Source organism: Phycodurus eques, chromosome 15, assembly GCF_024500275.1.
Source record: "Phycodurus eques isolate BA_2022a chromosome 15, UOR_Pequ_1.1, whole genome shotgun sequence".
Classification (NCBI taxonomy): Eukaryota; Metazoa; Chordata; class Actinopteri; order Syngnathiformes; family Syngnathidae; genus Phycodurus; species Phycodurus eques.
In genome coordinates, this window is record NC_084539.1 from 3,076,388 (window position 1) to 3,091,025 (window position 14,638).

The 14,638-nt window shown below is 42.1% G+C and overlaps 1 protein-coding gene across 1 annotated transcript; it reads right to left on the minus strand.

Annotated features, from left to right (window-relative positions):
* Positions 1-817: 817 nt before the first annotated feature.
* june (JunE proto-oncogene, AP-1 transcription factor subunit) lies at positions 818-7,206 on the minus strand. The gene is made up of 2 exons (XM_061698445.1): positions 7,148-7,206; positions 818-2,805 (listed from the first exon to the last, which is right to left on the minus strand). The coding sequence occupies exon 2, from the start codon at positions 2,650-2,652 to the stop codon at positions 1,621-1,623; it is 1,032 nt and encodes a 343-aa protein (XP_061554429.1). The 5' UTR covers positions 2,653-2,805; positions 7,148-7,206; the 3' UTR covers positions 818-1,620.
* Between the last annotated feature and the right edge of the window lie 7,432 nt (positions 7,207-14,638).

Genomic DNA, 14,638 nt, shown 5'->3' on the forward strand with positions numbered 1-14,638 from the left:
ACTTTCCCAATCACAAATGGAAAATTTAGACTCTTTAATTAAGACTTTAGAACATCATTGACTGAAGGCCGGCGTTTTGTTGGTAATAGTGCAAACTTTGCTGCCGCAAGACACACAGCGCATCAACGCACCTGCGTGTGACATTTGACAATTCATATTACAGTTCATGTTACAATACGTTCATCCTGTGTGGAAATCTTTTGACTTCAACTGTGAATGCTCAGAAACAAAGCATCACTTGGTGAAGGTTTCATCAATTGTATATTGACACAAATATCTTTAACAGAGTCAAACAATGTAAAGCAACGAAACGCTGGAATGGAAAAGTTACTCATTAACAATGTATGACTGTAAATTATGAAACCATGATGTTGTTACCGCTCTTGTTTTACAAGTAGTTTTACACATGCAATTACTACCAATGTTTGGTAAATATTCCACTAAATCTACTGAGAGATCAATTAAATGCAATATTTTGTCTCCCATAAGGTTGTAACTTCATGAAATATTACTGCCAAATAGTCTGTGTCTCTTTGTGAGACAGACACATTTTCTGAGCCCAAATATTATTGGATGTCATACAAAGTAGAAACCTTGCATACCGTGCGATTACTTCTATTTGAATGTTTCTTTTTGTTTTCCTTTTTACGTTGGCAGAAATTGTCTTGCTCCAGTTAACCTCTAAAGAAAGAGATTTTAAATAGTCAGTTTAGACCATTCGTTTAACATGTCACCATTCATGAGATAGCAAAACTATTTATGTTTCGACTTGAGCAAGGAAAGTTTCCATCAGCCCAAAGACAAACGTGGCGACACGTAACGACTGAGCATTAGACTTTATTTTTTTACATAAAGTGGCAATAAACGTTTAGAATTTCCAGCAGCAACACATGAATAATCCCATAATTTACATTTCAAAATTGGACTTTCAACCAGAGTTGATCTGTACACATGTAATGAAATCAAATACCACAAACCAAACACAGTAACGTAACAGAAAAGTGAATTCCATCAACATGTTGGTCGACGCAAGTCTTTTTCAGTGCATTTTTAAAATGATAAATTCAGAAATACAGTCAGAGTCTAATCGAAGGTATTCAACAAGTTGCTCAATAATGACACCACTGATTTTAGTGAAGTATTCATACACGTTCTCAACTCTGGTTGATTTAATTCTTCAAAAATAAAATTCCAATGATTAAAAAGCCCACTTTAACATAATCAAAATAAGTTCAACTTGAAGTGTTATGAGATGCAAAATAGTTAGAAAATAAATAATAGTTCAGCTGTTTAAAGTGTTTCAAAGTTGTGTAAATCCTGCTCAACTGTCTTTATAAATAATATTCATCACCATAGAAATGCAAACCATCCCATTTAACTTTCTTCATGGACAAGGAACCTCTTGTCTTCTATTAGTCGCCCATCACGTTCACTAGTGTTCGATGGGTATCTCTGGCTAAGTGTCGTTAAACCACCCCTTTGTTTCACGGGACGTTAACTGATCCCGAGCCACTTGCACCGAGCTGTTTTAACGACATCGAGCACAAGTGAAATTCCCACATTTGACAAACCATGAATTTGATTTATCTCCTTCGCTTGTTCTTCTGATATCCCCCCTCCTCAGCAGCTGGAGTCCTCGTTCCCAGCATTGCCGCCTCTACCTCCAGATTTGTTGGGAGAGCTGACGGCAATCTGGCAACCGTTGGTAACATGACTCATGACCTTCTGTTTGAGCTGAGAGACCTGCTCCCGCAGCATCGAAGCGGTGGAGGCCAAGTCTGAGTTCTGACTCTTCAGGATTTTCACTTTCTCCTCGAGGCGCGAGATTCGCTCCAGTTTACGCTTACGGCATTTGGATGCCGCGATCCGGTTGCGCAGCTTTTTGCGCTCAGCTTTGATTCTCTCTTGTGTCTCTAGGTCTATGGGGGAGAGGGAAGGTGGCGAAGTAGGGTCTCCAGGTAAATGGGGAACCTCAGGGACAGTTTGAGGGGCATCCAGACCTCTGGTGTGGTGTTGAGGGGCTCCACCGCCGTTATGGCCTGAGCTACCGCTGTATGTCATCTGTGCTCCAGAATACGCCATCTGTCCCTGGTTGTAGCTGCTCAGGTTGGTGTAGATGGGCATGTCGCTAGTGGACATCAAGTTCCTCTGGTAAGATGCCTGTAAGGAGACGCTGGAGGAGGACGATGGCGACATGTGACCTCCCACCAGCTGGTTCTGCTTGTGAAGGTCCGCGAGCGCTTTGACGAAGCCATCGGCAAAGCCTTCTTGCTCGTTGGTGGCCTGGTTTCGATACATGAACGGGTTGGTGGAGGTGGACAGAGGGCTGGTGGTGACCAATCCCTGGTTGGACTGTATAATCAGATGCTCCAGGTCAGGAGAAGCTAGCTTCAGCAGGTTCATGTCAGCCGAGGACGCCGATGATGTCATGAGGGAGCTGTTGTTGGCAAGTCCAAGGTTGTTGGGGTTCGTACCTCTTCCTCCGGCTAAACTACTACCGCTGCCAGGGAAATGATGGCTGCCTATTGACATGGCCTTCTTACACATTAACATCTTGTTTCCAGCGTAACGCTCGTATTCTGGAAACTGGCTGAAGCTGTGGATGGCGGGGGAGTCGTCATGGTAGAAAGGAGTCTCCATCTTGGCTGTCATTGATGAGGAATTCTCTTAGAGGTAATCTTCATAATCAGATTAACCTCAATATCATAAGAGATTGAAACGTTTCACTGACGTCAGTGGGTGGAGGATGAAGAACAAGACAGCAAGAAGAATAGAATCCCAGACTTGGCAGGAAAACAAGCTGGTCTAGAAGTGGAAATGAGACGGAGAAAAACAAAATTGATATGTTAACAAGGATATATTACAATTTCTCAACGTCAAAGGTCACTGATGTTGTAAGAGAGAACCTGACTCTCAAACTTTACTCGACTTCACTGCTATCCAAAATATTATGCAAATTATATTTTCCTCAGCTTTTCCTAAATAGGCAACACAAATGACAGTCAGCATAATTTTCAAGTTATCAACTGTTAGAACACAAGTGGAATGTTTTTGAACAAAGCTCCCAGTGATAACAGCATTAAAATAATAATAATAATAAAATCATTACACGCAAAAGAGTTTCAGGACACTTGATAGGTTTTAAAGAGCTGAAAATAGTCAGGTTGAATTTCAATTAGGAGCTCATTTACTGAAATCAAAAGCTATTTCAACCAAAAGCATCTTGACTGGTCAAGTTACATTTTGACAGAGGAACCCTTGTTTGATAGCAGCTTCACCATTGGTACATCAGTTGAATTTGCATGATGTCAGAATAGCCTCCTGAAGCTGCTGTTTGGATTGGAACTGCCTCCCACCCTCATAGATCGTTTCAGTAGCAAACGATCTTGCTTGAGGATGGTCCAAAGGCTCTCGAGAGGGTCAAGGTCAGGTTTCTTTCCTTTATGCACATTGCAGCCAATGATCCAGAGGTATTCTCGTGCATTAAGACGATTTTGTTATAGACAGCACGGGTCTGCTTTTTGACCGATGGAGGAAAGTGGCCGGTCAGAAACTTTGCATACTTTTCAGTGGTCATTTGCACACCTTCAGGGACCCTAAAGGAGACACAACCAGCTCTCTCTTCATCAATCTGGCCCAAAACATGCCATCGCTCTCCTTGCTAAAGTCACAGAGACTTGTAGGGACATCGTAGCCAACCACCAAATATCCGCTACTCCATCCGTCTGCACCGTCCAGGGTTGCACGGCGCTCATCGGTGAACAATCTCATGCTGAAAGGAATCCCTGAGCTTCATTGGCTGCTACGCGCCTTAAAGGAGAGACATTCATGGTGTGGCCCCAATCCACAATCTCAACCTTGTTGAGAACTTTTGGAACATCCTTAAGCAAAAGATCTAGGAAGGTGGGAGGCAGTTCACATGACAAATGACAGCTCTGGGATGCTGTTCTTACATCCTCCAAAGAAATTCAAGCAGAAATTCCCCAAATACTCCCAAGCTCAATGAACATTAGAATGATGCAGCTGCTGTCAAAAAAAGGGTTCTTAGGTTAAAACGGAACTTGACCTATTAAGCTGTTTTTGTTTAAACTACCTTATGATTTCAGTAAATATGGACTCCTAATGCTTCATGACCATTTTCAGCTCTTTAAAACCAATAAAAGGTCTTGAAACTCTGTTGTGCATTATAATTTGGAACAGTTGCGGGGCCAGGAAAAAAAAAAAGTCATGGCTGAAACAATTCATTTTAGAGTCCTAATAGAGACAACTGAGGTGGTCACTGCGATGTGCGGGAACAGAGAGACAATGACATGAGTTAAAACCTAACAGTTCATTCGAACTGCTCGAAGTGCGAGAGGACTTTGCATGTTTTCGCACAATTGTCAAAAAAAAAACAGTACCGGCATTACCAGATAACTAGCAACCCTTTACTGCTCAGTGACTGTGTTTTTTTTTTGTCAATGTCTTAATGTCTCCAAAGCGTTCTCTGTCCACTGACCGTCTGTTGTCGTACTCGAGCGGCTCCAACGACCGGAGACAAATTCCTTGTGTGTTTTTTGGACATACTTGGCAAATAAACCTGATTCTGATTCTGATTCTGAGTGAAGAATTTGTATTGAAGAAATATTCTGTTATCATTGAGAGGTTTGTTCAAAAACATTCCAATTATGCTCTAAAGGTTGATAACTTAAACATTATGTAGACTGTCATTTGCATTGACTATGCGGACTAGAACATTTTCCGCACCGCTTCTCCTCACTAAGGTCGCGGGTGTGCTGGAGCCTATCCCAGCTATCTTCGGGCGAGGGGCGGGGTAGACCCTGAACTGGTCGCCGGCCAATCGGAGGGCACATAGAAACAAACAACCATTCGCACTCACATTCACACCTACGGGCAATTCAGAGTCTTCAATCAACCTAGCACGCGTGTTTTTGGGATGCGGGAGGAAAGCGGAGTGCCCGGAGAAAACCCACGCAGGCACGGGGAGAACATGCAAACTCCACACAGGCGGGGCCGGGGACTGAACCTCGGTCCTCAGAACTGTGAGGCAGATGTGCTATCCAGTCGGCCACCATGCCGCCCTATTTAGGAACATCAAACATATAATTTGTGTAACAATTTGGAACGCAGCGTAAAGGTGTTTTGTGGTTGTTGAGGTCAAGTCTCTCTCTCATCCATTGTTGACAACAAACTAATGCAAGCACGTCTTTTATGGACTTTACTGAAAGAGAAAAGTGCTTTTGTAGTCAGAAGCACAACATGAACCAAAAAGTCAGTGGATGCCAATTCGGATCTGATGTTGTACCTGAAGGGGAGATCTTGTTTCACCGTTGCGGGGCCAGGAAAAAAAAAAGTCATGGCTGAAACAATTCATTTTAGAGTCCTAATAGAGACAACTGAGGTGATCACTGCGATGTGCGGGAACAGAGAGACAATGACATGAGTTAAAACCCAGCTACAGACTAGTAAGGAAGAGCAGTCTGACGGACCACCCTGTAGGCGAGTGCTAGTGACGCGATGAGGAGCCTGAGGAAAGAGACACGAGTGAATTGAGGTTGAAACAACCTTCCAAATTTATGAGCAGACAATTCTGCTGGTGGAGAACCTGCTTAAGCAAGTTGACCCTTTAATTGTGGGAGGAACACACAAGTTGGTGGTCAAGAGTTCACGGTTCCCCCGTGACCCTAATGAGGACACGCGGTATCCAAAACTGATGAGTGGATGCACCATGGCTGCATTGAACCAGCCCGCCACAATATTTCACAGAAAGGAACTTTTTTCGTGGCGCTTGCTAACGACCAAACTACCGAAATCAATCAACCAACACCTTCCTCTCATGCTCTCATGCATGCACAACATACAGTAGGCTCAACGTGGCTCGCTCGGTGTAAATTATTATGACTAACGGATCCATCCATCCATTTTTGTTGTTGTTGTTGTTGTTGTTGTTGAGCTGGAGCGTGGGCGAGACGCAGTGTGCTACGCCGCAGGGCGCATAGATAAACAACAATGCACGCAAATATTCAGACCTATGGATATTTTAGTGTTCAGTTAAGCTAGCACGCTTGTTGTTTTAGGATTGCGTGAGGAAGCCCAGAGAAAAGCAACACTATACGTACGAGGAAAACACGGCAAGTGCGCACAAAGGCCAGCGCTGACATTTGAACACTGAACCCCAGAACTGCGAGGCAGCCACCGTAACCATTATTGCACGATGCTGAAGTCACACAAAATCTCTCGACTGTGATCAAGCTTTTGCCCTGGCTACTACTGTTAGTCCTTTTTGCCATTTGCCACTATATCTCACTTTAAACCACTAAAAGCCTTGCCTGCGACGAGTCAAACCTATTTAAAGACTAACAGCACATTGTTTTATATGGTTTTATTTAAAAAAAAAATATATATATATATATATATATATATATATATATATATATAAATAATGTTATTTTTACAAGGGGGCAATTCTCTTTTCATAATTATTCATGATAAAAGCATGATAAAATGGGGAAAAAGAAGCAATAAGAAAACTTTGTTGACACTTCCAAATGTATTTTGTCATGAGAAATGAACCACAATAATCACCCTAATCTTGGTTTAAACTGACAGTATTAAGTAACTTTTGGGTGCATCACTATCAGAAGAGCAGCTCATCATTGTTATTCTCATATCACCACGTGACAAGCAAACAAGTTGAACATGAGCACCTATAGTACACAGATGTTCAATAGTTTGGAGGGAAAACTTATATTTAACGTACTGTACTGTATATGATTGGAAATCATCTCGCTCATATGTCAATGTGACAGGAGGCAAAGAGACATGCAACTACGCGTGCCATCATCATCATCATCATCATCCTCCTCATCATCCAAGTCTGAGTCTCAAATAAAAATGAACAATGGCGGTGAAATAATCACATTTCCATCTGTCATATTTCGAGTCATGCCGGCAATCGTCAAATTTGATCGACTGCTTAACTTAAAGAAGCCGCGGCTTTTCGAGCTCCGAGCGTGACCGAACATCCTCGCCAGGACAAACCGACGATGGGGGGGGGGGGGGAAGAAAAAAAAAAAAAGAAAAAAGATCCCATGCAAAACAGCCGGTGGGATTGCGAATATGGGCGATAAAAATCGTAAATACTCACACGGAGGAAGGCAGCGAGATGTCGAAGCATCTGAGAGCAGACACAGTGAGTCAGTCGGCGCACGCGTGCGTGCGCGGCGCGCACGCGAACGAACGCTCTTCTGGTCTCCGACCATGAAGTGACGCACGCGGTGACGTTTCTGTTATTCTTCTTTTCTATCGAAGTCAATGACTTTTGGATCGAATTTGGAATTCATTGGAGCACCGAGAAAAACACTCCAAATTGCACACACTCATGATGCATTATGCACACTCATTATTTTCGTTACGTCTGCGAGTGCATAGAACAATCCGACCAGCTAATAGTAAAAGAAAAACACAAAAGCATAAGAAAAAGATGTGCGCGTGGGTGCGTAGATGAGAGAGAGAGAGAGAGAGAGCTCCAGTCATAAGAATACACCTTCTTGCACTTACAGCATTACATCGTGCAATATTGAACCCATGGAAATCACTCATTCATATTATTTTATACTCAACTCAGTTTCATGCAGTGCTGTAAATCTCTCCAAATTTAATTAATCTTGGACATTTAATATATATGTATAAGCATGATCACCTTTGTAAGTAAACTCTTGTATCAGATTTGATCATTTCAAGTGTCATTTTGGGGCCAATGAAGCGCAAACCCAGGTTACAGGCCTTCTGGCGCCCCCCAGTGGCGATCGTCTTCATTTACAGTCCAATAATATCTTCAGTCATAGGGAGTGATTTCAGGTCGCTGTCATGTTTATTCGACAGGAAAATGTCGAATACATTTGGCGCACCGGAGAGAAGAGTTCAAATGGGTCGACACAGCACGGACATTGTCGCCCAAATAACATCAAACACATTCAATTGTTTGCAATCCTGACCTATTTTCAGCCCTTTTTCTTTCTTTTTTAAACCTGTCCTGTTCCACTGCATGGCCTTGCAGAATGCTGGATCTGTATGCCTTTTGTGCTGGGACAGTTTTGCTGTGCAACTGGGGGGGAGGGGTGGGGGGCTTATTTGAACAACTCCCTCTGCTTATTGTTTTATTTTGGAATTGTTCTGATGTTGAACTGAAAATGCAGCCAGACAGAAAAGAGTTTTAAGGGACAGAACGGACAAGGGGAATCGGGGCGCGAACCACAGCAGAACGATAGCGAGGCAGTCTAGATCACAGTGTCGAACTCAAGGCCCGGGGGAACAGATGCGGCCCGCCACATCATTTTATGTGGCCCGCACAGTTCGCCTCCGTGATTTTTGCTCAAATCTGTACCCAAATTCCAAACTGTCACAATAATAAACAATAACGTGGAGATATTGCATTTGTCTGTTACCAAACCCTTCTTCTACAGTAACTTAAACAATACTCCAACAAACTATTATCCTTGTCTTCTGATTTCAAAACTAGTTATCCCTCAATTTGTTGTGTAACGGTAATAATATGATTTGGTGATTAAACATCTCACTGTTCTAACGGCCCTCTGAGCGAAATCACGACGACAATGCGGCCCGAGACAAAAATGAGTTTGAGATATTTGACTACAAGTAACGTCAGCGCTTATCGTCAACCACGTTTAAGTAATCTAGAAACAAATCACTGAACTCACTTTACAGGGTCTTTGAGGCTGTTTTGCAATACGCAACACACGTTCTCTCACGGACCACTCTACCATCAGTCCGTACGCGATGGTCAGATGCAAATCCACGGTCCCATCCATGGTCCCATCGCTTATCAGAGTTCAGGGCTGGAGCCAATCCCAGCTGACTGCAAGGAGCGGGGGGGTGGACCCTGGAGTGTTGGTCAGGCAATCACAGGAGACAGATACTAGATAGACAAGCAGTCACACTCAACTCGAAAATAGGCGTGCAATTATTATTTCAATGATTGAAGGAAAACAGAGTAGCCCACTGAAAACTCAGACGAGGCATGCAGAGAACATGCGGACTCAACACAGAGAAATCCACACGAAGTAGGCTACCTGCTGTGCTACATTTCAATGACAATTTCCGGCGTCCCCTGGAGGTCAAACGAGTCATTACGATGGCTGCCCACATCACATTTCAGATAGAAATATTTGCTGGGAGCGGCCCTGCCAGCGGAAGAGCGACGACTTTTGTTTTCGCTGTATCTCAATCCGGTCTAATCTATCATGGCGCGAGGTCGTCACCACTCAGATTGGTGCTTTCTAGGAAGTGGCTTCATGAAGCCATCCAATCTCCATTTACACCCTGAAAACTCGTTTTAAATAATAATACAATTCCTACGATTGGCATAAAAATGAGAAGAGGCAAAAACGTGGCTACACACAGGCGGCTAACAATTTCTCATGGGGAAAATCATATCCAAACATAAATATGTCATTGGCTGCTGCCAAAGAGAGAAGTGAAGTGTCCTGGAACCAGGAGGTGATTGTCCTTAATGTCTTTTGTTGTCCTGTATCTAACTTAGAACAGAAATGACCTCAAGGTCAAGACAGCCAACGAGTTCATTTTTGAACAGTAAAACCGAACTTTGAACTAGTTCGCGCGGAAACATCATGAATGCATGATGTGACTGCGGGTCTTTGAAGGTTGCCCCGTAAGAAGAGACTTCAGTTCAATGTTATTTCGACGACAGAGCGCCAAATCACAACAGACGTCGTCTCGGGGAACTTTACGCACGGAGCGGGCGGAGACCCCCGCAGCTTGCGGTGATCCGTACACGTTCGGCACGTGTTACAATAGCGTGGCATCGTAGTCATCATAGAGGCCAAGCACGAGGCCTGTCTCCCAACGTTAAATATCGAGCCTTTGCAGTGTATTCCATTGAATATAGGTTGGAACGGATGAGCAGATCATTGTATTCTGTTTTTGATTCACACAACGTCCCAACTTCATCGGAATTGGGGTTTGTGTGTTGTTGTTGTTTTGTTGTTTTCTTCTGTGCAAACCGCATCGAGTACATTCAAGTGAGGAAAGGAAACTGAAAATGGGGTTCTTTCGAAGTTTTTGGTTTTGTTTTGTGTGTGTTTGTTTTTTTACCCTGTTGCTGCCTTAGTTCTAATTAGTCTTTGCGTTTGCCATATTCTCATTTGTTTATAATTCAGTATTTTTATATGTGTTTTTCATCACAATATGTCTGTGTGTGTTGGGGGCTAGTGTTCAGGGAGCTACGTTGAATTGCTCTCCTGCGGTTGTTTGCTTTGGGGTCCAACTTTCAGCATTTTGTATTCATTGGTACTTGCTTATATTGTGTTTTTCTTGACTGTTGGTTCCCTTGTCTATGTCCATTTATAATTATGGTATGTAGCTCTTTAGTGTACCCTGCAATTGGCTGGCGACCAATTTAGGGAGTTGCTTGAAGTAAGCTGGGATACAGGCTCCAGCTCATCCGCGGTATCAAAAATGGATGAATGGATTTCTTGTGTTCTTTATTATCTCAGACGGGGTCATTATTATTATGTTGTTGATCTTTATTATTATTATCCATGCATTTTCCGTACCGCTTATTAACGCTCATCAAACCTTTAAAGTCATCGCTGTCATCGCTATCACTGTCATGTTAGTCGTGTTATTTTTATAGGTTTTGAATGGATGAAAATGTTGGTCGTTGCCCTTCACAATTTCTAATATGAACAAAGTACAAAGGCTGGCTGAATTCATCTTCACGGTATTCAAACGGAAACTTGTTACAAGGCTTTCAGTGGGTGCAAATGGATGGATGGATGGATGGATGTTTGCTTACCAAAGATGAGTAGGAACACGCTACATTTACTCAAGTAACATATTGGATAAACTGTACTTGTTGGAGTAGTTTTAATGCTTTTTACTTTTACTTGAGTATTACTTTAAGAAGAAACGGTACTTTTACTCCATTACAATGATCGACATGCCGCTCGCTACTTTCATTTATCAATAACTGTGTCTATTTTCAGACTTTTGTTTTCGACTTCCGCATGGGGCGCTGTTGCTCCAATCCACCGCGATTACCACAGTGACGTTTGACTCAAGTTGGCCAATCAAACGACACAAGAAAGTCACAGGTCCGCACACAAAGTCTTCTGTTGGGCTTCGCGGGCCAATCAAAGTGAGTCGTGACAGCCGCGCACGACTTGTGTTTACATTACACACTACGAAAAACAACAGCTTTAACATGCAGCGTAGTTTTGTCACAGCCCAAACTTGGACATTTTAGCCCACTTCCAACTTGATAAATCACCTGGCTGTAAGTTGCAGATGTTTTTAGCTTTGCCTATGGCAGCGTTAGCCCTATTTGATGGTCACAAGTAACTGTAAAACATGCATCTTCTGGGGTACTGTACGTTCTGTTCTGTTCTGTTCTCTCTCTCTCTCTCTCTCTCTCTCTCTCTCTTTCACACGCACACTTTATCAATGTCTGCTCCGCAAACAGCTTCTTCATTCATTCATTTAGTGGATAAAGCAAATAATGTTTCTGTCAGACCCCATGAAAGTGTTTTTTTTTTCACTTCAAAATTGAAATGGTTTTGATGTGGGTGGACTCCCATTGAATATGACTTTGAATGTGATCTGTTACTCCTGAACACAGACACATGCCAGTTATAAGAGGGAGTGCATCCTTGTGCAACCAGATTTATTTGTATTTGTTTTCTTGAAACTTTATTTCACCAGGTAAAAGACCAGTTAAAACGGAACAGCTCTTTTGCAATAGTGACCTGGAGAAAGAAGGCAGCGAGTTCAACGTCAAGTCCGAGTCAATCACATGCAAGTTTATTTCCATTGTATAGTTTCACCTCCCCTCTAAAAAGATACAAAAATAAATCAGTTGAGTTGTACAAATTCTCGGTCACACTAATGCTGGAAAAAGTTTGAAAATGATTTATCTTGGTCAAAATTCTGGCATTTGAAAAGGGGTCTGTACACTTTTTATATTCACCGCAGCCTTGTTCCTGTTTTTGTAATCTGCCCGGTGAGCCGACTGTATCAGAATCAGAATCGGAATCGGAATCATCTTTATTTGCCAAGTATGTCCAAAAAACACACAAGGAATTTGTGTCCGGTAGTTGGAGCCGCTCAAGTACGACGGCAGATTGACAGAGAACACTTTGGAGACAGGAAGACATTGACAAAAAACACTGAGCAATACAGGGTTGCTGGTTATCTGGTTGCGATTGGCTGGCGACCGGTTCAGGGCGGACCACGCCTCCTGCCCGACGACAGCTGGGATAGGCTCCGGCACGCCAGCGACCCTCGTGAGGAGAAGCGGCTCAGAAAATGGATGGATGGATGGATAGTTGTCTGGTAATGCTGGTACATGTTTATTTTATTTTTTTGCGCTGTTTTTGTGCTGTTTAACAAGTAGAAACAATATAACACCGTTTCTTGGAGCTGAATTTGCCTTAATTTGTTATTTTACAAAGATTGTATTTATTATGTGTTGTATTTATTATGTATGTAGATTAAGTGATATTGCTCAGTAATATATAAATCTGCACTTTCGCGTGATTTAGTTATTTTTATTTTTGGATTTAAAAACAATAAATCAGAAGTTACTAGTTACTCAGTACCTAAGTAGTTTTTCAACTGAGTCATTTATTATTCCTACTTCAATAATTATTTGGAGGACTACTTTTTACTTTAACTTTAATCAGTTATTTCTAAAGTAACAGTACTCTTACTTGAGTACAATATTTGGCTCGTCCACTCTCCACTCGTGATATGAAATGATCATACCGTTTCATGTCTAGACCAATATCGATTTACAGTTCGTCAAAGCAGTGGGCTCGAGCATTCAGCACATTCATTTTGGATGACTCCGCTGCCTTGCTCACAGGCAGCTGCCATCTTGTGTTTTTCTTGTTGTCATGCACTTTTTGATTGACGTGTTTCATTGATTTTATATTTCTCACCTGGCAGGCTGGAGTCCTCGTGTTTGGCATTGCATCCCCCTCGCACTAAATTTAGAGCTGCGGCTCAGAATCGACTCACTTACAATGTAAAAATAGCAAGGAGGGAGACTTGCTATCCACACAGCTAATACACGGCGCATGCTGAGTCTGGGCTTGTTTAAGCTGACAGCTAAACGGACCAAGACAGACAGACTAAAGGCAATTGTGGTAGAGACGATATATTGGACTGGGATATATACTTTTATTTCACCTTTATTTATATTTATTTATAGCAAGGGTTGTGTAAAAACACTCAAAGGGAAACCAACTGACTGAACAAAAAGACATCAGGTAAGTTATGAGGTTTTTTTCTGCAGTTTTCTTTTAAAGTTTGTATTTTGTACAGGTGGTTAGCACATCCGCCTCACAGTTCTGAGGACCGCAGTTCAAATCTGGCCTCGTCTGTGTGGAGTTTGCATGTTCTCCCCGTGCCTGCGTGGGTTTTCTCCAGGTACTCCGGTATCCTCACACATCCCAAAAACATGCGTGGTACATTCATTGAGGACTCTAAATTGCACATAGGTGTGAATGTGAGTGTGAACGGTTGTTTGTTTATATGTGCCCTGTGACTGGCTGGCGACCAGTTCAGGGTGAAGAAAAAACCATGGCTAACGGGCATGATAAACTAATCTCATTTGTTTATAAATTACGTATTCTACTTACAGCAGTCCAGATGACAAACCTGTCTTTATTTGGCTGTAATTAAAATTAAAAAATATACAAATTTCACCGAACAACATGCAGAGGGGATATAGTGATCCAGTATAACTACACACAAGTTTGTGTTAAACCGCAATAGTATAAGCATTAAATACATAAAAATCTAGTTTATCTTTGTGGGGACCGCCACAGTTGTGTGATGTCAGATTTCTCCATGTTGGTGAAGCTGGGCTACATCAGTGTGCAGAAGATCCGAAATTTCTAATTTAACTGTTTTATGGAACTTGGCTTACGAAAGATGAAACCCCAAATGGTTTTCACAGATCCTATCTTTGCCACTTTCAAGAATTAAAGAGACGAAGGGAAAGACTGGGATACAAACAAATGTCTGAACCTCTTTTAACGTGTGAATGCATCAACTCAGCCAACTGAGATAACTGTAATTGCATTTTCAGTGGTTTCATTGGGGTGACTTCAGAGCAACGGGGCTGCTAGTGGAGATCTAAGCTCATTCCCTAATTTTAGATAATAGTTATTGCATTAGGTCAGCTTCTCTTATCACCGGAGACACTCTTGAGCCCGGCTGACAGACAAGGATTATAGGCTCTGGTCTTCAATTTACACATCAGTAACAAGTTTCAATATTCTCACATATATTCTTCAAATTTCTTATCAGCTGGTTATCCTGGTTTCAGTTCATTCGTGTCTTTCAAAAACAAACAAGTTAGGTTTGAAATATATTCAAGTGAACATGTATGTCACTTAGTTGTCAAGTATTTCCCAACATTTTCTTGATGCGTTAAAGTTTATTAGAGGGTTCAGAGAGACTTGAATGACTCGTCTTGCTTCATTGTGTACATGTAACACACACTTGTTCCTATAACAATGTGAGCAAAACGTATTGCATCAAAAACTGCTATTAAAAGCTAAAATATACTGCAATGTCGCTTGTGTAGATG